General features: G+C 34.1%; 2 protein-coding genes across 2 annotated transcripts in view; one reads left to right on the top strand and one right to left on the bottom strand.

The window, feature by feature from the left end:
• The window catches only part of LOC123551435 (osteopetrosis-associated transmembrane protein 1-like), a 302,750-nt gene extending 280,809 nt beyond the window's left edge, over window positions 1–21,941 (top strand). Inside the window, exon 6 of the mRNA XM_045340374.2 lies at window positions 21,390–21,941. Within this exon, the coding sequence (XP_045196309.2) occupies window positions 21,390–21,397 (8 nt within the window). The 3' untranslated portion in view covers window positions 21,398–21,941. The remainder of the gene's footprint in view (window positions 1–21,389) is intronic.
• LOC128556299 (cholecystokinin receptor type A-like) lies at window positions 6,776–16,439 on the bottom strand. The gene is made up of 2 exons (XM_053540917.1): window positions 14,318–16,439; window positions 6,776–12,517 (listed from the first exon to the last, which is right to left on the bottom strand). The coding sequence occupies exon 1, from the start codon at window positions 15,761–15,763 to the stop codon at window positions 14,417–14,419; it is 1,347 nt and encodes a 448-aa protein (XP_053396892.1). The 5' UTR covers window positions 15,764–16,439; the 3' UTR covers window positions 6,776–12,517; window positions 14,318–14,416.
• Window positions 21,942–22,321: the final 380 nt, after the last annotated feature.

Below are 22,321 nucleotides of genomic sequence, written 5' to 3' on the forward strand. Positions count from 1 at the left end.
TTAACGACACAAACTACAGGTCATTAGGAAAAGTGGCACACTTCATCTGGTCAAGGTCAGTGATTCACTTGGAATCGAACCTTAAACCGTTCACGTCCAACCCTAATAGCTCCTGTGCAAACCCCCTCAACTACCAGTATTGGACTGTTATATCCTTCTGTTTGCATTTTCAAAGACTTTGGCAATTCCAAATAAGTCCATGAAAATTAACGAGGCACAAGTTTTTAGACAGAAATGGAGTCAAAATAAATCTTTAATAAAGATTGCAAAACCACGTGGTATTCGTGACCTATATAGACTCAGAGTTGTTTATAGAATTTTACTTAGACCTGCTCTATGCAATTCTTTAAAATAGCGGTAATATTGAGTTAATTAACCTTCACCTTTTTATAATTAGGAGTTAATTACCAATTAGGAGTTAATTACCTTGATCCAGGGAGTTGAAATGTCAGTTTAGAACCATGCAGACAGTAAAAACTGGTAATGTAGATTTTGTAGAAATACAAAAAATCTGGAGCAGTTTCTTTCCAAAAAAGAAATACTAATCTGAATTTACAACAATTTATGTATATAAATTCAAATTTAATGTACACATGAATGTATCACTGTAACCTCTGACCAAGACTGTAATGTATTTTTTATTAAGCATTTCTGGTGTGAAGTCTGATGTGATGTGGTAAGATGAATCATCTCAACCCGTCTTGCTCAACTGAAATCTGGTAAATTCCGAGAGCCTAATTTCGACGTGATGTGGTGAGATGAATCTACCTCAGCGTGTAACCATTCGGTGCTGTCCGATACAGATCTTTGTGATTACGATTTATCTTCCTCTCTGATATAGCGAAACGAAGTTCACTGCGTTGACTGTCAAAATTTACTTATAAACTGATTTACTGAAAGTTATTAGAAGTGACACAACTTTAAAAATTCATATTTGGCACCACAGATATGTGTAAATGGCTTTGAACAATTCCATTAGTTTGCCAAAATCTTACTAACCACCTTTAGATGTATCCGTGAGCTGCAGCAAGAAAAAGGATAAAAACCTAACTTCGAGTTGATAAAAACCGAACTCAGTTTACATCGGAAAGGATAAAAACCTAACTTTCACGAAATCGCGGGAAGGATAAACACCTAACTGACTATTATTCTATAGAAATGCATGAATGAGTTGACATGTACATGGTCTGATTATTGTAAACATTACTTTATTTTATAAGCGGTATAACTTTGTCATTAATTTTACAAGATGTTATATGTATGCCCACTACAGTCAAATATTTTTTCATAATTTTAATATTAAGCAAATAGCAATGTTTGCCAAAATCTGGATAAACCCTCGAAAATAATTCAATATAAAAGTCAAAATTAACCACCGATATTCGAAGTTCTGTAACCCCCAACCTTCTCTCCCTCCATCTCTCTCTCTCTCACACAAACTGAATTGCGTTTGTTTCAAATCTTGTATATCTTAGTGTAAGAGATTTTATAGAGGTGCTAATGGAACATGCTGATATTGTTTAAATGAGATTAGATTTATGATTAATTATAAGGGAAGAAAAGCGTGTGTGTGTGTGTGTGTGTGTGTGTGTGTGTGTGTGTGTGTGTGTGTGTGTGTGTGTGTGTGTGTGTGTGTGTGATCACGGACTGACAGGGCAGGGGTGTGGAAATCCACACATTTTTCACTTGTCCACGGACACTTAAAAATACACTTGTCCATAGTCAAATTTCACTCGCTCGGATTTGTAATATTAAACCTTCATGAAACTGCAAATAGACTGGCGAGTTCTTTATTTAGGACAATGAAAAGAAAAGCATATCACAGTAACTGTGGTAAAAAATAAGCTGTTAAAATATTTGCCTTTTAAAGTTTATAAAAGTCTGAAATCGCGTAAGCAGGGTTCGGGATCTTTTGATGCCATGCCCAAAACACTGTCCACGCAATGGTACAAATCCAGATGAATTCAGAGAAAGACTTTTAAAACATTCCGACTTGTTTTTAGTCATACTTGCGATCTCTGTGTGCTTTTGATTTTCATTTGGCTGACTTCTGGCTCCCATATTTCCTTTGACAGTGACTTATTGTCTCAGCAGTTGGAATTCTACTAACAAATTTGTCGGAATAATTTTTTAAGTTGTTTACGTTTCTGATTTTTTTAATCGTAGTCGCCGAGTTACAGTGTGCGCAAGACCTAGCCAAAGAACCAATCAGATCATGGAAAGTGATGCTTAAAGACACAGATGCATGTTTTTTTTTCTAAAACTGCAGCAGTCGAGAGACTCTCAGCAAGTACATCACGGATTTCATACATTAAATTATCTTTATCACCTCCATACACTTGAAAGCAACACACAATCTAAATGATATTTTTTGTTTTCTCATTTTATACCTGAAAAATTCTGCTTGTCCGCAGACACACACAATGAAAAATGCACTTGTCTGCCGGCAAAAAATCACGAGTTGGACAAGTTGGAAATAGGAATCCCACATCCCTGCAGGGGTGGGTGGGTCAAAGAACTTTGAGCAATAATTCATACATAAAGCACAGACGAACAGCTATGTTTTCGTTTGGTTAGGTGTTTATCCATTCTAAGTTCGTATTTATCCAGCACTGTTTCCTTAAACAGTTTTGAAGACTTCTTTGAGTACATTTTAATGAATTCCAGCAACATAATGTGACTTGTCGATTGAAATATTTAGTACACAAAACATGTCATCAATACAGGATATTATGGCTATCAAAAGTTTTACGCTAACATTGCATACTAACATAAAAACATGAAAAAAGACAGGGAAATTAACTACATACATCGTCTTTCTGTCAGCCATGTTGGCACTGAGTTCGGGTCGCTGAACAGAGTTAGGATTATCCGGGTACATAGTGTGTGGTAATGACTACCAAAATGCGTTGCTACCATTTTGAGGTGTAACAGAGTGTATTATGAAATAAAAAACAACAATGTACGTGGTATGAAAACAAAACACATGTTGTTGTTATTATTATTACTATTCTTTCTATTATTATAATTGTACTGCAACTTAGGCAACCTTTTTATGATAACTACGTTCAAAGGTTCTTTAAACATTCATACAGCGACAATACAACACTATAAAGCTATAAAGTGAAACGACTCATTAGAAACGATTTTTTGTAATTTTCGTGGATAGAAATCCTAAAGCGTAAAGTAAATTGCATAAAAATGACAAAATTGCGTTTTCTCTTACTTTATACAGCAAACAATGTAATTTATTTGAATCTTTAAGCATAGCGCAAATTTTCTGGATGCCTACAGAGAAAATTAATTGAATATGTATTTTTCTATGAATTTCAATAGTTCTGATACGTAAATTCATCATTGACAAAGCAGTCCTGATCCTCACTAGGCAGAAGAAAGTCTCTAGTCATAAAATATACTTGGAAACCAAAAACCAAAAGAAAACTTTCCATTTGCCTTAGGTATGATAGATAAAAAGCATCGTTTTTTTTTTAACTTACACTGGAAATGCTGAAATTTTAACTGACCATTGCTGAGAATAACTTCTGAAAATACCGTGTAGCTGTACATGAATAACCCTGAGGCATTCCTACTTTAAGTAGTTTGTGGCATTACTTCCAGAGTGTTGACTGAAAGCTACTGCTTCTTGTTAGATTCAGTTATAAGCTTTATTTCTGAAATCATGCATAAGAAGTCGATCGGAGAAAATTCAACTTATAGGTTCTATATATGTGTCCATTACAAGCACAAGATCTACCCCTCAGCGAAACTATTTGTCAACAAGTTGTGTTGTGAAATATTAATGTAGCATTTATTTTGTAAACAATATTTTCCTTCTTTTTATTTCACGGTTTTGAAATGTCTTTTATCCATTTTGTAATCCAGTAAAGGTAAAACTATATTTGTTATAGTTTTCTGTGTAATTACCATATAAAGTTCACTATTACACTGCCACAACACAAAGTGTTTCGGGCTTTACTATGTAAAATTTGTAACATTTCACATTTAACAAATTATCCAAAGTTTGCTTAGAAAACGACTTTTCTCCCATGCATTCGTTTGTTAAAAAGTTATGGGAAAATGGTAGATCTAAGCTTATAGGGAATTCCGAAAGCAAATGAAACTTTTATGTCACAGCATACGTAATAAATTGGGCAAAACAGACGGTCAGCGGTCAGCTTTTGCAATAAATTCCAATCATAACTACAAAATATTAATCAGAAGGTGGTGCATTCTCACGTTTTTAATCAAGTAAATTCAAGTAACAAGGACTTACAACACAATTTAAAGATGGCACTTTCTTGCTATGTTAGTAGGCATATATATATCACTTTTACGAAAAAAAAACGTTCCCGGAGTTGTTATATAATAGTACAAACCTGTGTTAAAAGACCACCTCTGAACAGAGACCACCTGGCTCTAAAGACCACATGTTTTGTTTCCGATTTTAACATTTACAGTGTATTTTAACCTGTGAATAAAGACTACTTCCCAATAAAGACCACATTTTGGCTCTCCCAAGGGTGGTCTTTATAGACAGGTTTGACTGTATATATAATATAGTTGTTATAACTACCGTATTTCAGAGCTTGCAAGAATATCATACTGACAGTTTTCACTGAAAGGCAGAGGTTTTTACACGTTTTTCAGGCTAATCGACAGATTTTTTATTGATATAAACTGTTCTCTGAACATTGTTCTACAGTCCGTTGATATTTGCATACATATGAAAATACAAGAAGAATTTTTGATGCATGGCATCAAAGAAGCCGCAATTTCTTTGTTCCTTAAAATGTTTTAGGCATAGAAATATGGAAGTTGTCTATGAAGTAAATGTTTAGTAGAATAAATGATTATAAAATTGCACCACGTAAAATTATGATTGGTGCACGGTGATGTTAAGCTTCCGTATCATCAATACTTCAGATTTATACGTCATTTATTTAGGACAGGTGAAATATCAGATAATTATCCCTCTGCATGCCATACAAAATCTTAAGGATTGAAACTAGATGACCTTGGACAACATGTCAAGCTCGACAGGTGTCAAAAGGACTAACAGCACCAAGTTTGACCGTTGACCACTAAGTATGACTTTGAGGGTCTCTGTAAAGAAATTTAGTTCCATGTAACTCTTTCTGTCTTAAAAGTGAAAAATGTGTGGATTTCCACACCCCTGCCCTGTCAGTCCGTGATCACACACACACACACACACACACACACACACACACACACACACACACACACACACACACACACACACACACACGCGCGCGCTTTTCTTCCCTTATAATTAATCATAAATCTAATCTCATTTAAACAATATCAGCATGTTCCATTAGCACCTCTATAAAATCTCTTACACTAAGATATACAAGATTTGAAACAAACGCAATTCAGTTTGTGTGAGAGAGAGAGAGATGGAGGGAGAGAAGGTTGGGGGTTACAGAACTTCGAACAAAGTGTTTCGGGCTTTACTATGTAAAATTTGTAACATTTCACATTTAACAAATTATCCAAAGTTTGCTTAGAAAACGACTTTTCTCCCATGCATTCGTTTGTTAAAAAGTTATGGGAAAATGGTAGATCTGAGCTTATAGGGAATTCCGAAAGCAAATGAAACTTTTATGTCACAGCATACGTAATAAATTGGGCAAAACAGACGGTCAGCGGTCAGCTTTTGCAATAAATTCCAATCATAACTACAAAATATTAATCAGAAGGTGGTGCATTCTCACGTTTTTAATCAAGTAAAATCAAGTAACAAGGACTTACAACACAATTTAAAGATGGCACTTTCTTGCTATGTTAGTAGGCATATATATATCACTTTTACGAAAAAAAAACGTTCCCGGAGTTGTTATATAATAGTACAAACCTGTGTTAAAAGACCACCTCTGAACAGAGACCACCTGGCTCTAAAGACCACATGTTTTGTTTCCGATTTTAACATTTACAGTGTATTTTAACCTGTGAATAAAGACTACTTCCCAATAAAGACCACATTTTGGCTCTCCCAAGGGTGGTCTTTATAGACAGGTTTGACTGTATATATAATATAGTTGTTATAACTACCGTATTTCAGAGCTTGCAAGAATATCATACTGACAGTTTTCACTGAAAGGCAGAGGTTTTTACACGTTTTTCAGGCTAATCGACAGATTTTTTATTGATATAAACTGTTCTCTGAACATTGTTCTACAGTCCGTTGATATTTGCATACATATGAAAATACAAGAAGAATTTTTGATGCATGGCATCAAAGAAGCCGCAATTTCTTTGTTCCTTAAAATGTTTTAGGCATAGAAATATGGAAGTTGTCAATGAAGTAAATGTTTAGTAGAATAAATGATTATAAAATTGCACCACGTAAAATTATGATTGGTGCACGGTGATGTTAAGCTTCCGTATCATCAATACTTCAGATTTATACGTCATTTATTTAGGACAGGTGAAATATCAGACAATTATCCCTCTGCATGCCATACAAAATCTTAAGGATTGAAACTAGATGACCTTGGACAACATGTCAAGCTCGACAGGTGTCAAAAGGACTAACAGCACCAAATTTGACCGTTGACCACTAAGTATGACTTTGAGGGTCTCTGTAAAGAAATTTAGTTCCATGTAACTCTTTCTGTCTTAAAAATATGTTAACCCAAGTTATGTTTTGAACCCATGCACCGGCACAGCAGCTACTAGCAACAAAAAAACATCATGTACCAAAATGTAAATGTATACCACTGCATCACTGAAAAGAAACAGTAACTATTATAACTGTAATGTAAAAAGATTTTTTATTCAGTTAGCAGACGTCTTGGAATGTTAAATATAACTTGATTATAATTTGTACACGGGTCGAAAATCTTCTCGATTTAAGGTTTTGAATCATTAATATCAACTTCTGCTAATTTCTACCAAGAGCTTTAGGGCGGTCATTCAGGAGATTATCTTCAATGGAATATTAGGGCTTTACATCTCTATAATCTGTCATACAAGCAGAGTTAAAAATTGCCATTAAAAATCTGATAAATTTGTGCCTATTTTGCATCTTCATTTAAATCAAAGTTATCACAATAATTTTAAATCCAAGTTTTGCAAAGTAAAGGCACTGATCTACAGATTTCGGCTTGGTCTTTTTATGAACGTTAGAAAATGAGTTTTCGTTTCTAAACTATCTTAAAAAATATATATAAAAAAGAAAGAAAAAAGAAAAACATCATTTCCTTTTTATTATTATTTAATTACGTCTTAACACTTTATATTGTAAAACGTTTATCCCTTTTCTAAATCTGAATCCATTGTTATAATATTCATTCTGCTTATGTCCAACTTTAACTCAACACCATTCAATATCTGTTTAATATTATTCTTAAATATCATTCTTTTATATAAAAACAAATATTTTTTGCAATACTTGTAATACTTTCTGCTGAGGATACATTGTTGAATATATTTGCTGATTATGTTCTTACACATGGATCAAAATGAACGGTAATTGACTTCTTATCTTATTATGCACTGTGCTATTAGATAAGACTTACTGATATCAAAGTAACATAAATGCACCTCTTAATTGTTTATACATATATCTAACCAATAAGAAGACTAATATGTTTTCATTTAGGTATCATAATTTTTACAAAATTGTAATTGAAGATTAAGGGCAATTCAGACCTTTATGATGATTTAAACTAGTAAAACAAACACTGAATCTCACTCAACTCATGAAGACGCGCTGACCACCTGTTAACTAAATGTCGGTTAAGATCTCTATCCATAGGAGAAATTTATTGCAGGATCATGGTTAAATTAAAAGACCAGATTAAAGATAAATTCGAAAACCAGTCTGTATAGTCTTGCATTTATACAGGCATTTTTGTTAGAGAGAAAGAATTTCAATCGCTAATTTTGCGCGAAAATGATCATTTCAAATATTCTATTACCTTTATAAATATTTTAACATTTTTCACTAAAATTAGTTTATGATGAAAAAAATATGCGAAATTCACAGAAATAGCTATCAAATAAATCAAATAAAGTATTTAAGAACAGGACCCTTGACAAGCCTACAAAAATGGGGAAAAGTTCTTTTACGATTGTTGCTGACAATTTAATGTTATAATTATGATTATATACCTGCATCAAAAATAAATTGAATGATTTAAAAAAATTAATTTGATTTTATACTCTCAAATTTTATTAAATCATTCAGTGTTATATGTACATTTTTTACAATCTTTATATAACAGGTAATACAAAAACTGTTCCTAAATTGACGTCATCTCCACAGGACAAATTTTTAAGCGTACCTACTGGAAGCCGCCTCCTGGGCGGCTTCAAACAATAAGGAATGCGTCATTTCGCATGAAAAATATGGTTTTAGGTAATGGCTAATTTGAAAAGTGAAGGTGTATTCCTTTAAAACATTTCAGAAAACCCCGGATGTGACCGAAGCGCAAGAAAATATGCCGATAAAATAGTTCAAAACGTATTATTAAGATTTCTCTAATTTAGACTTAATATTACATATTTTAATCATTTTTTGTACTTCCTACCTGTCCCGACTACTGAGCAGTGCTTCGAGTGGCAAGGGCACTGCGTAGGAGTTTGCTATATCAGAAACTGTTTATTTCGTCTAAAAATAGATTAGATTTTTTAATTACTTCCCTTTATTTTTAAATTTTTCCTATTTTTGTACAGCTTTTATTAAACAACAATTCACTGTTCTGACGTCACAATTAATACGACATAGCGTGAAACGGCGTAGCCCTCGCGCTGGAAAAGAAACCGATTGAAAATGGGCAAGTATTTAATGAATGCCAACAAGGATGTACTTTAAAGTCTTTGGTAACGTGTTAGAATCGAAAATAATATATCTCATCTAGTGATTTGCTCTTGAATAAATCATTGTCGTTCAGATGCGTAGTATTATATCATTCCTTCACATCTGAACTCCAAACAGTGATTTATTCAGCGACAAATCACCGATCAGATATATTATTTCTTAAATATTTTTCACGATTGATAAAAATTAAGTCAAAATATTTGTTTAAGATTTCCTATTTTTATGTAAATACAGCTGTAGTATATACTTCAAAGTGGCAATATAAGTGATACGTTACATATGTGATGTTATGCATGCAATCATGCTGCATCTGCAAGTTTTTCATGAAATATTAAAAAGACTTATTTCATTATTTACAAGATAAATATTTGCATTCCCTGTAAAATTGTAAATGTGTCTCGATTTTAGCGGGACTTGACGATGACGTTTTAACAACGTTACGCCAGTTCCGGATTTGTATTACAATTGTTGTTGAATTGAATGTAGAAATTTACTCGAAATTTGTCATTTCGATAAAGGCCAATAAGGCCGAAACGTTAATAAAACAGAAATCAAGGTCAAATTTCATTTCAGAACACAAATCTATGCATGTGGTCCAAATTTGAAGCATGTACCTTCAAAAATGTGAAAGTAGGTCACTAGGTCAATGTCAAGGTCAAAGTTTGTTTCGGTATACAAAACTATGCATGTGGTCAAAATTTGAAGGCTGTAGCTTGAGAAATGTGAAAGTAGGTCACTAGGTCAAAATCAAGGCCAAATTTCATTTCGGAACACGAAACTACACATGTGGTCCAAATGTAAAGCCTGTACCTTCAAAAATGTGAAAGTAGGTCACTAGGTCAATGTCAAGGTCAAAGTTTTTTTCGGTGCACAAAACTATGCATGTGGTCCAAATATGAAGCCTGTAGCCACAGAAATGTGAAAGTAGGTCACTAGGTCAAAATCAAGGTCAACTCACGTCAAGGTTCATCTTGCCACTCAAAACCATACATGTGGTCCAAATTTGAATGTTGTAGGTTATTGACAAGAAGATTTTAAAAGCTTTTCCCTATATAAGTCTATATGAACCATGTGACCCCCGGGGTGGGGCCATATTTGACCCTAGGGGGATAATTTGAATAATCTTGGTAGAAGACCACTAGATGATGTCACATACAAAATTATCAAAGCCCTAGGCCCTGTGGTTTTGGACAAGAGGTTTTTCAAAGTTTTTCCTTATATAAGTCTATATAAACCATGTGACCCCCGGGGCGGGGCCATATTAGATCCCAGGGAAATAATTTGAATCATCTTGGTAGAGGACCACTAGATGATGTTTCATACCAAATGTCAAAGCCCTAGGCCCTGTTGTTTTGAACAAGAAGATTTTTTAAGCTTTCCCCTATATAAATCTATGTAAATTATAGAAATAAACAAAGGGCCATAACTCACTCAAAATTTGTTGAACCAGTCTGATTTTTAGGGGGACACAACCAGGGTACCAATACATCATTCTGCCAAAGTTTGGTCAAAATCCCCCTGATAGTTTCTGAGGAGATGCGATAATGAGAAATTGTTAAAGGACGGACGGACGACGGACCACGGACGCAGAGTGATTTGAATAGCCCACCATCTGATGATGGTGGGCTAAAAAAGAGAGAATAGATCCGTATTCATTAATTGTCAAAATATTCGTATCATTATTTTCATGTGTAATATAGAGGATATTTGTTTGTTTTGAGTGAATATGGATTCTAACATGACTCGATTTGATCTGGTTAAACAAAGACGGAAATCAAGCTTATATATTCTGCGATAAACAACGGTTGACGCGCGGACCAGTAAGATATCATTATGACGTCAGTTATGACGTCAAATTGCCGCATGACGTCCAATACATTACTCCTCGGGTAAATGAAGTCCAGCATAATATTTATTACAATATGTCAATGAGCATGTCAGAATGAAAACAATCAAGCCCTTCTAACGCCCTCGTGGTTCAATTCCTACACATCTGAACTCTGAACCATGATAAATTAGACGATAAACCACTCGAAGGCCTCGATTATTTGTTAAATATATCTCACTCAGAAGTGAGAAAATTTCAAGTATTTTCACGAGCGCGTAGCACGAGTGAAAATGTGAACATTTTCTCACTTCGAGGTGAGATATATTCAATATTCACGAAAAACAAACAAATTTATTTTATGCTCAATTACGTTTAAAAGTGCAATTTGCAACAATTTTTAATCTCAGCGCGGGAAACAGACGCGCGTAAACAGACATGACGTCAGACGTGTTGTGACATAAGAAGGCGCACACAACATAAAGTTCCATTTTATTTTATTTTTTGCTGCAGAACGGTATGAAATTCTCATTAAGTAAAATAATTTGAATCGAGAAATATACTACAAAGAACAAAGTGCGACTACAATTTTTATCCTGTTTTAAGCAAATAATTTTAAAATTCATACACAATGTATGAGGGGGCGGAGCTATATCTCTCACAGTGTGAAAATATAGATTTCATATTTTCACAGTGTGAGTGATGAGATATAAAAATATTTAACTGATAGAATACAGTATTTCATTAGTTAGTATAAAATAAATACGTTGTATTTCTAGGGTCGGCTAAACTAGAAGTTGATTTCGCAGAAATGTAGGGATAACGCATGTTTTTTCGTGTTATAACGTCTGCAGAATGCCGAGGGATTGGTTGGTGCCCAAATCCGTAGGGCGAGGGTACCTGAGAGATTCTGCAGATGTTATAACACGAAATGAACATGCGCTAACGCTATTCTAGCATAAAACGCGGAAAAATACTAATAAATGAATACATCCTACCTCAACGTCATTAAGTTTCCATGAAATGCGCGGGAATGTCTGAGTTGTTTTTTACGTTGACGTCATTTCGTTTTGAATTATCCGTTTTCGGGCCGAATGACGTTTACGCTTTGCCACGGAACTCGCATATATAAAAGGTGTTATAAACAGCACGTGAGCGCGAGAATCTCTTTGTTAACACACGTTTTCTCTCCTGTTAAAACACCCACGAAATGTGACAATAACAGCAGTTTTATGCTAGAATGTGTAAAATTATACTACCCGTGCTCCAATTTAATTGTGAAGTTTGTGTATTATTTGATATCATGTCGAATTTTGAAAAATAATTCGATTTTTCTATTCTACTCGATACTTTCAACCTAGCTACATATGGAAATACTTTTCAAATTTTGTCTTCTTTATGTTGAATTCTTGGAGTTGAACTTTTCTGGGTGTTGTGGCTGCAGTAATCGTCTGATTCTACGATATTATTTTCATATCCTTCTAATTTACGCTTGATTATTCTTTTGATTTACTAATTTATAACATCAACTTAGCAATTCTTGGAAATATCCTTCAACTTTCAATTATAGAAAAAACTTTACACATAGCAAACATAAATAATATTGGAGTTGAACTGTTGGAGATCTGATTGGGAACACCGGGAGCGCATTTATGTACACAATGATTTTGTAGTTATGGTTCGGAAAACATCGTCTCCTACTGATTAAGTCATACCTAAGCGAGTCCGTCACCAGTGCCTTTGTTTAGGTTGCGTTGACCTACCCTCTATTGTTCTCATTGTTCAAGGTGCACAGACCTTGACTTACCCTCTATTTTTCTCATTAAATCGTCTGCTCAGATTCTAGACTGAAATCGGAGATATATTTTACTACTTTATTACATGTTAAATTTAGCTCTTTGTGTAGAAAAAGATCTGAGGAGATGCACATGGCTACTTATGTGAGTGAAGCCATGGTCACGTGACTGATACATGCGATGGAAACGCTAATATTGTATAGGTAGACAAATCAGGAAATACATACTTTTTTCATTTTACCAAACAGCTTCGACTAATTTTTTGAAGCATATAACGTATAAAACATCAGCAGACATTTTTCTTTACAATCAAATATCAATAAACCTGATGTTTGACATGAAAATAGCCTTTACCAGTCGGGAAAATTACTACCTTCATGCCATACCAGCCCTGTGAAAGTGAAGGCTACATACACACTTCTTTCTTACCAGAACAACATGTATTTCTTCCGATTATAATTTGTTAACAGCATATCGAAAGGTTTCAACCTTTCTGTGCTTTCAGCGCTTTGATTAATATGTTTGTTTATCGATACTTGAAATTTCTCAACGTGTTGATTTCAAATAAAACTATTATACTTGGGTATTTGTTATACGTCTCATGGGAAGTCGTTATTGCGCGTGAGAAATTGATTCACACAATGCACACATGTGATTTATTGAAACATAAACAAAAGGCATTCCTATCAAAGTGATTATTAGCCAATAAACGTCAAAGTAAAATGATCATGAAAGCTTTGTTATCAGAATAGAAAAATCTTGTTGGCATTTTATTATTTATTAATGAGAAAATTTTGCGTCAGTTCTTTACGCAAAAGATGATTTCTTCAAGGATGAATATAACGTAATATATGTATACATAAAAAATTCAAAATAGTTACATCTTGTGTAACTGATAATATAGGTATTAACTACTGGCACCAGACCAAAAAGAAAATGCAATATAAGAACCATGGTCATGATCGGGAAAATGCACAAACCCATTTCAATCGTACATTCCTCACCTAAAACTCGCAGTTAAATGGGCACCAAACAATTTGTCTCAATATTTCATATTGCAGAGATATAGAGGATATTTGTTTGTTTCAGTGTAAGATCGAAATATATTTCACCGAGTGAACACTATAATGCAATATTTTCACGAGTGGCGCAGTCACGAGTGAAAATGTAAATTATGGTGTTCACGAGTGAAATATATTTCGATCTTACACTGAAACAAACAAATATTCTATTTATCATTTATAATTCATATTATTTCGCATTCAAGTGTAGTTCCGTACCAGTGAAAAATAAAAATGATATTTTCACTGTTTGAAACAGAGAAAATATCAATTTTATTTCACTGATAAATTTCAGTATTTCATTGAAGAGCATAAAATAAAAACCACATATTTTATGCTTTCGTTGACGTTACAGAAAAAAAACTTGCGTGAACTTCCTTAATGAACAGATAACAGTCGAAATTCAGGATCGAACTAAGGCAAACAAAATAACAAAAGTACTGACAATAAAGACTTAAATACTCACTTATATTGCAAATTTAAATTAGTTGGTCATGAGCAAAATATATTCCAACGCCGTTAACAAACCTAAAAACAATTTAGAGATATAAAATTGACGCGGCAATGCAAAATAAAAGCAAGTTCTATATATTAATATTTTTAAACAGACTTACTAATACGGAATATAATTATTATTATATATATTGTGTTCGTTTCAGGCATGTCCAATCATCTATTACTATTTGTCTGAGTGATGCTGTCTTCAAACATTTTTAGTATGTAAACATATAGATCTGCTGTATAAAGCATGCATTCGCCACTATGTTCAGAAAAATGAAATAACACTTACAAATTCATCTCTACTTTCATTTTTTTTTGTGTGTCTTTTCTTTTTTTTTTAATACTACTGATCGAAATCGATATTCAGTTTGTTGGTTTTGAGGAAGATTCAGACTTCTTCAGTAACTCTATAACACTTTGATTCTTCACGTGTATTCTCTGGTGCTTTTGTGAAATCGGTGTGTTTATGAAATCGCCCTACTATTGTAAGAAATGCTCCTCTGAACTTTGGATCCCTAAAGCCGTAAACAATTGGAAAAATGGCACAGATAATCGAAAAACTTCCACGATGGAATATCACAAAGGCATTCAATGTTGTTGTGGAAATGGATGTAACGTTGTTGTTTATTTCTTCAGCAATTATATGTAAACAGAAAGTAATCACTAATGCTACAATGCAAGTAATTGTTATAATCAAAACAATCAATGTTTTACGCATAAGCTTTCGGCGCACTCCCCGTTTGGACAGTTGAGACCCACTTGTTCTTAATCTTCCGCTGGTAGTACTTTTCAAGCTGTCCCCTCCCGGAATGATGGCGCTGATTACGTTTTGTAGTTGCATTGCTTTTGAAGACAAATTTCTTCTCGGTGCTTTTGGTGAATCTACTGCCTTCATCGGGGATGAGTTAGCGTTATCTGTTCGTAATGCCAGTGGATTTCCATTCTTGTCCGCCACATGATGATCCGACGAAATGCCGTTTGTTGATGTATTGTATAGACTCTTAAGAGCAAAAGCCGGTCCATGATAAAACTGTTTAAGAATTATTCCATACAGTACACAAGTTACCAAGATAACGATGGATACCGGAATGCCACCAAACAAGAGCAGAAAATATATTGCCCAGTCTCGGTTCTTATAAATGTCGTCGGTCGCACAAACAGTTACTGTGATATTAACGGCATTATATGGCGTAACAAATGAATGATGTCCGCTAACTATTCCTGGTGGCGTTGCAAATATCAAAGACGCCACTGACACAGTTATACATAATTTTTTTGCAGTGTTTGGTTGAATCTGCCAATTGTATGGCCGGCATACTTTTCGAAACCTGTCCAGTGCTATCAGCAATAAAACAAAGTAACAATCTATTACAGTATATCCAAAGACATACGCGGAAACGCGACACAACCATGATGTAGGGAATGCAAACCAGTAATGCATTTCTGCCACTTGGGTCGGCAACATCATAGTACATTGTACCAATCCTATTACTCCCATTACAAACAGGAAATATTTGAAATTACAACGTTTATATTTCATCCCATATACATAAACCACTAGAAGATTTGCGATAAAACCGAGAGATGCAGTCAGTCCAAAAATAATACTGACCGGAAGCACTCTTCTCGTATAATCTTCGTTAAACATTTTCAAATAAAATTCATTAAAATCCTCGGGATTTTTTTCCACCATTGTTATATTTGCGGATAATTTCATAAAAAGATTACTCATCATGAATCAGGTAATGTTCTTTATAATTTTCCAACACATCTTTTTTAGCATTCTTTTTGTTGTGTAAGCTTATTATTTTCCTAGTTCTGAATCAATATATTTTGAAATAATATCCACACTATTTAAAATTACCATTTCAGCATTAAATGAATACAGCAGTTTATGTTAATAATAGTAAAACCTGCACTCATTTATCTATCGGAAAGATACTGGAGCGCTGGCTAATATATGTTTCTCCCCTCGCACCATTGTGCGAGATACTCAAAAAGTGTAATCCCTGTCTTGCTGCAGTTCTGAATCAGCGCATGGCTTTTGAATTTCATGGATAACAGAATTTAGATATGAAATTGGTTTTCTCACGAATATCCGACTGTGTAGTGCATGTGAATACAATTACGAATAGTTTGACACATGTGTGGTTTATTTTAAAACAGTTGGCACTTGAAATAGCATCCCAGTGTGAACTCGCGGATCTTTTAACAAAAATAATTTATCAAAAAACAATCCCTAACACTTACAAGTAAACATCTGATCTGAACGAGTACGCAATGAGTCAGTTTTCACCATATAACATTAAATTCCTTTGTACTCATTGTACTCAGTACAAGCGTTACTGTGAGAAACAGAAATAGAAATTTCATACTTATAATTGGTGTATACCTATCTGAGTTAATGTCAGGCAAAATGTACGAGGTAGTTTGAACCTATGAAAGTCGATAGTGAATTTGGCTAGGTAAAATCGGCTGTTGAGGCTGTTCGGCAGTTCTCAGTCTACTTGCCATTATATCCATTTTTTTATCATATGAATGCCGTGCTTGCAAACATATGAGGAATGCAAACATATGAGGAAAAATAAATTGGTCAGCTTATCGGAATCTAAATCTTTTTTAGTGAAATTAGAATTAATTTCAACCAACAATATTACTATGGTAACGGAATGATCACTTCGCTAAAGTAAGATCTACTATCTTAAGATCAAATACTGGATCTGCGAAAGTTATATCATGCGCCGACTTACTAAACACTCAATCCTGGACCGTATTATATATTGGCTTCTAGCTAAATCCGGCCGAGAAATTGCAAACATATAATTGAGACTACTACTTATACATTTTTTATGAGGCGCATATAGTGCTTATTTTATGCCAGTTTTTAAATAAGGCTTTTATGTTTGTTATATAAATTAGTCTATGAATGTAAACTGATTTTATGTCTCTTATAATTCATTTACTGAATGACCAATAGCAAGTTAGATACATTCGTTTTATATAATTATTATGTGCATTGTGAAAGTTGTAACATGTGTATTGGATGAGACAATTTACTACTATTACACTAGCCATTAGACTGGTAATAAAGAATTTGTCCCAAACTTTCAACTTTTGTCAAAATATTTCTTTTATGAGACAAATGCCAGTCTGTGATAAGAGAAAATTGTAATATTATCAGTCTAGTACCATCCGAAATGCTCTGAGAGAGTTGAATGGCGCCTATGGCTATTGAATTACCCATAGATAATTTTGTACATAATACCAGTGATCAAGCATTTGTATGTTTAGTTAATGGATTTTGAATCCGTTGATCCAGATATTTGTTCTTAGAAATAATCTTACAAAGCTTTCCTACAAGATGAAGTATGTGACGTAATGGCATTTTTGTTTGTTTGACAATGGGTGTTGTTTAATTCTTCACGGCCCTAGCGCCACCACCAAAAAGTGGTGATAAGGGAAATATCTGTCGACATTTCCGTGGTGAAGCTATCACCGGTTTCAAAATGTAAACAGTTGAGTAAAATTTATATTTACGTTACATTTTCATAAAGATTTTATGTAAATTGTGGTGCCAAGAGCTTTTTTTCCTGCTTTTTTTGACATCTATATGCATTCCAACTAGATTTCGATGCAATGACGCACTATATGAACATTATCACGCTAGCATATGATCTAAATGTGTATGATACGCACACAAATTATTAATAATAAAATGTCCTGTAAATAAAATAAACCGGCATTTTTAAAAGTGGTGGCGCTTTCACGGTTGGCGTTAGAACGTCTGACAACAAATAAGTAGTTTTATTTATAAGAAATAAGTTATTATTACAGGGATTGTCATTTACCTTTTTAAAATCTAATGTCTTAAAGTTATTTGAAGCATGTGTGTGAATCAAATTAGGACTAATTTTTCAATCAAATTATAAAAGTTTCATATATTCAAGTATCATGCAGACACTGCTTATCCGTTGCAGATGGGAAGTATCGAGCGAATAGGGAAAAGTGGATCAAAAGAGGATCAATATCTTGCCAAGCCTTTTTCCCCGGAGAGATTTATCCAAATGAACACAATTACCTCACTGAAGGCAAGATCTACAACAAGAACACATACTCCTCCAACATACCGTCACTCAAACACTTCGAAACAAGGGCTTAATTTGTTCACCGATCAAAAAATCCGCATTCTTAATTAGTCGTAGCCCAGTTGACATACATTTATTTTGTAGAGTAGGTTCTATTTTGATAGACAACTGAAAACAAGGATAAATATCCTAAATATTTATTGTACAAAATAAGTATTGTTACCTCAGTAACATGTAACTAAAACACTACAATGACCAGGGGTGACAGGTTAGTAATTGTTGTATATAAATAACAAAGGCCACTCACTTAGATCATTAGGGAGAGCTATATATAATGAGGCTGTGGGTTCGAGTTCTAGTCCCCGGACGAAACTTGCGTCATCTGTGAATTTGAAAGAAGACATTCTATGGATTAGATTGCATCTTTTATGCTACAAGAAGAGATTTTTGTGAAAGAAACAAGACGCAGACACCCGATTTCAGTCTACGCAGAAATACAGATACGTCCACGGGAAAGCATTTCAAAAATAAAAATCGGGTATTAACAGCACGTGAATTGCCTTGTTTGTACACGATTTTTCTCCGTTAATAACTGTGACAACCTTCAGTTGTTATTTATTTCAGTGTGGGGAATCACGTGACCCAAAATGGTACGGAACACGGAAATCAACATGGCGGATTTTTTTAATTTTTTACCAATTTTCAAAGGTAAGTAAAAACTACAGCATCTATTTTACTCTTATTATAGCGCAGTCTATGCGCATTTTAATGCTCTTTCCAGCAATGTATGTGTCGTGTCTACGTTTCTTCTAGTTCCCGGGTTACCTTCGAGGTTTTGACTGAACCGAGGATAATTTTCTGTAAAAACGCAATGGTACGATACACGTAATTACTCTTTGCACACAAAAATCTATGTAATTTGTAGCTTTTCGAACTTGTTTCAATTTGTAACTGTTACATCTTTACCATATAGTAGCCATGCACAGAGTTTCTTTATGATTTTTCGTGAATTCTTGCAAAAAATAGACAAACTATTGAAATGGTACACGACACGTGCTATGATACGCAACACGTACTAACTGTTGGCAGTCTGATACGCAACACGTGCATCTGTCACCAACGGCGATTTAACTTCAAATTTGTGTCATAATTAATTTACTAACTATTTCGAACGTGGTTTTCAGTTTTTAAGATCGTTCGGAAGCACTGCAATCATTATTTATGTTTAAAGAGGTCAGCACGCTAAGACTTTCATGTTTCAAAATTACATAAAATCTATTAATCTTATTTTAAAAAATGCGTAGTTGTCTAGTTTTTCTAAACTTGTATACTTTTCTGTTACAGACATGGCCAAACGTAAGAAGAAACGGAGTATGACACTTGGGAAAAAGAAGTGGATAAAGAAGCAAAACAAGAATATCAATATCAAAGTAACTTTCCAATTGCTGCAATGCGCCAGAAAATCACCAGCGAGAAAACAAATAAAAAGACTGCTTACGCCATCTGAATCCCCTCTACAACTTATATCCAGCAAACTGAAGAAAAAAAGGCATTTAGGTCACCTGTCGCTTCCAAAAAAAAAACAACATACAATAACTCTCGATTAAAGTTAAAGTCTTCAAGATCACTTTTTGGACCTGTAGAGGAAAACAGTGATATGTAAAGACAATGTAGAGCACTTCTTAAACACTGGATTGCAAGTGCGAAGAGCTGCGTAATACAGACAATGTAGTCCCCATTGAAAATTTATTGTCAGAAGTTTTCTCGGTATTATAAGAGGAAGATGGACTTGATGATGTAATAATAAAATTTCTGAAATTGACTAAAGATAAAAAATCCCAGTGAACAGTATAGCATTTTTTTTTGTTTTGTTGATGGAGGTTGTTTGTTGGTTTGGGTGGACTAATACAACACAAATGAGATACTCGAACAAAACTAAGATGTTTGGATACTTGGCTGGAGAATATTTGGAGGACTGTTTATTCGTTTTATGAGCGGATACAAAAATAGGGTAGAGAACGTATTGGGAATGTCTGATCCAGGTCTGGCATCACCCTAAACATATTTGATAAACTTTGCCGTACCGGATTTGCTAGTGTTCATAACATTTAGTAACAAATAACATCATCTAAAATTTGAACTAATCATTAAACTCTAAATAAATGTTATATAACTTTCTGACGCATTTTTAGTAGATAGTTCCGATAGTTTCTTCATTTTTTTTTTGCAGTATCATTGAAAAAAAAATACTAAAAATATACTACACTACTGGTCCAGTGCCTAAATCCGGACACTTCTTGTGGTTTTATGACCATAACTTTGCATTCCGAAACCGCACGTGCATCACATTTCAAATGCATAATTTTAGGTTCTTTATAAATCTCTATGCAAAACAAAAAAATCGTATATTGCTGATTTCACATAAAAAAGTCACCCGAAGTGGGCCAGTAAAAGATGTCAAAGTCGACCCTCAGAGTGCTTAAATATTCGGACACTATTTCGGTATGAAATGCAACGAATCAGTGCTCCAAAAAATAAAAATGAACACGATCGACTTTGTTTGAAACAAAGGACAGACATCTCCGTTCGATTGGAGTTTTATTACCTGTTAATCACGAAATCAAGTGGACTAGTTTCTAATTTAATGTATAACTGCCAAATATAACAATAATATAATACGCAATAAAATCTATCTTAGTGAAAATTAATGTTTACAACAATTTTTACCCACATGCAGATTCTGTTGATGTCGTCGTACTTTTTGACGCAACTATGCACTATATTGATTATCTTTTTTATCTTATTGAATTGCTTCCCCTGTCTTCAAAATGCTGGCATTTTCTTCTCTATTGAATTAATTATCGTATAACAGAAATCGGTTAAATTCTTATATATGGCATACATACTGAGGGTACTGTAGTACAGAAATGTAAAACATGTTTTTACATCAGTTTTGATCAACTAAAAAAAAGAGTCGTTTGCAACAGGCATAATTGTTTTCTCATTAAATTAGTACCTCGTCGCACAACAAATAACTGGCGTGCGCTGTATGACGTCATCCCCCGCAACACACAATGTTTCCTTTTGGGGTGAGGATATTTGAAGGTAATTTTCTAGGGATCAACTATCTTGTGACTGTTAGTGTAGGGCATTTTGATATTATTTTGAAATTCTTCAGTTTTCATATCAAGCTGGCGATTCCAAGAAGTTCTCCAAGCAGCGTATGTAATAAAAGTAAAATATATACTTATATGCTACTATTTTTTTTAATTCCAGAACGATGAGGCCGACAAAAAGTCAACTTAAACTTGGAAAGCCTTTGGAAAATGCCAACAGCAGATCAGCACAACCTTCTCATGGATATGAACCGAAGACGAAATATTTAATAAAATATTTTATGTCTGTTTTTTCAATAAACATTATTCACCAGGAAATCCGTCTGTTGAAAAAGTAAGAAAACTGTTCAAAAATCGCCTTCAAAAACAATGACACCTAAGGAAAAGGAAAAGAAATTGAAAAGCCATCAAAACCACCAAGTGCCAAAAAAAGTTCGATGTTCACTTTACATTCCTGAATCGAAATTTGAACGGGGAAGCTGAACCAGATATTTATCCACTTAAAATTGAAGAATTAATTAAGTAGTACCTTCTGTTATGGAAAATTTGTCAGAAGGTCATGATCAAAACATGATAAAAAAATGACATTTCAAAGACAAACAACAGTACTTCCAGTATTGTTTTATCGGTTGCAGCGTAACGCTATAACTTTTTGATAAAATAAAGTTGTTTTTTTAAATCTAGACAATCAAGAACAAAGAGGAACTGTCAAGGTATTTTATTTCATTTATAAACCTTCAACATACATATAGTTCGTAATACGTCATATACAGCACCGTGGTGTAAGATGGATTTTTTCCAGCACTGGTAAAATACCAGAAATTTCCGTCTGGTATGCAAGAAATAGATTCTCTCACTGGCTGTGGGTGCAGATGGGAATTTTCGACCGTCAGGTAACTATTTACGCGATAACTCGGTTGAGCCATGTTACGGCCGGAACCGTTACCCCTGAGGCTGGATACTCCCATTCCGCACCTACAAGCAGTAAAAGAATCTTATATTTTCAGGTGGGCAAAACAGGGAAATCTGCCAAGAAAACAATTTCATAGGCAATTTTCTTGCTACTATTTTATTCTGACGTAGGTTCGACAT

Source organism: Mercenaria mercenaria, chromosome 4, assembly GCF_021730395.1.
Source record: "Mercenaria mercenaria strain notata chromosome 4, MADL_Memer_1, whole genome shotgun sequence".
NCBI lineage: Eukaryota > Metazoa > Mollusca > Bivalvia > Venerida > Veneridae > Mercenaria > Mercenaria mercenaria.

Excerpts from the sequence above, each read along its gene's own strand:
- LOC128556299 (XM_053540917.1), bottom strand. The coding sequence starts at position 15,763 with ATGATGAGTAATCTTTTTATGAAATTATCCGCAAATATAACAATGGTG.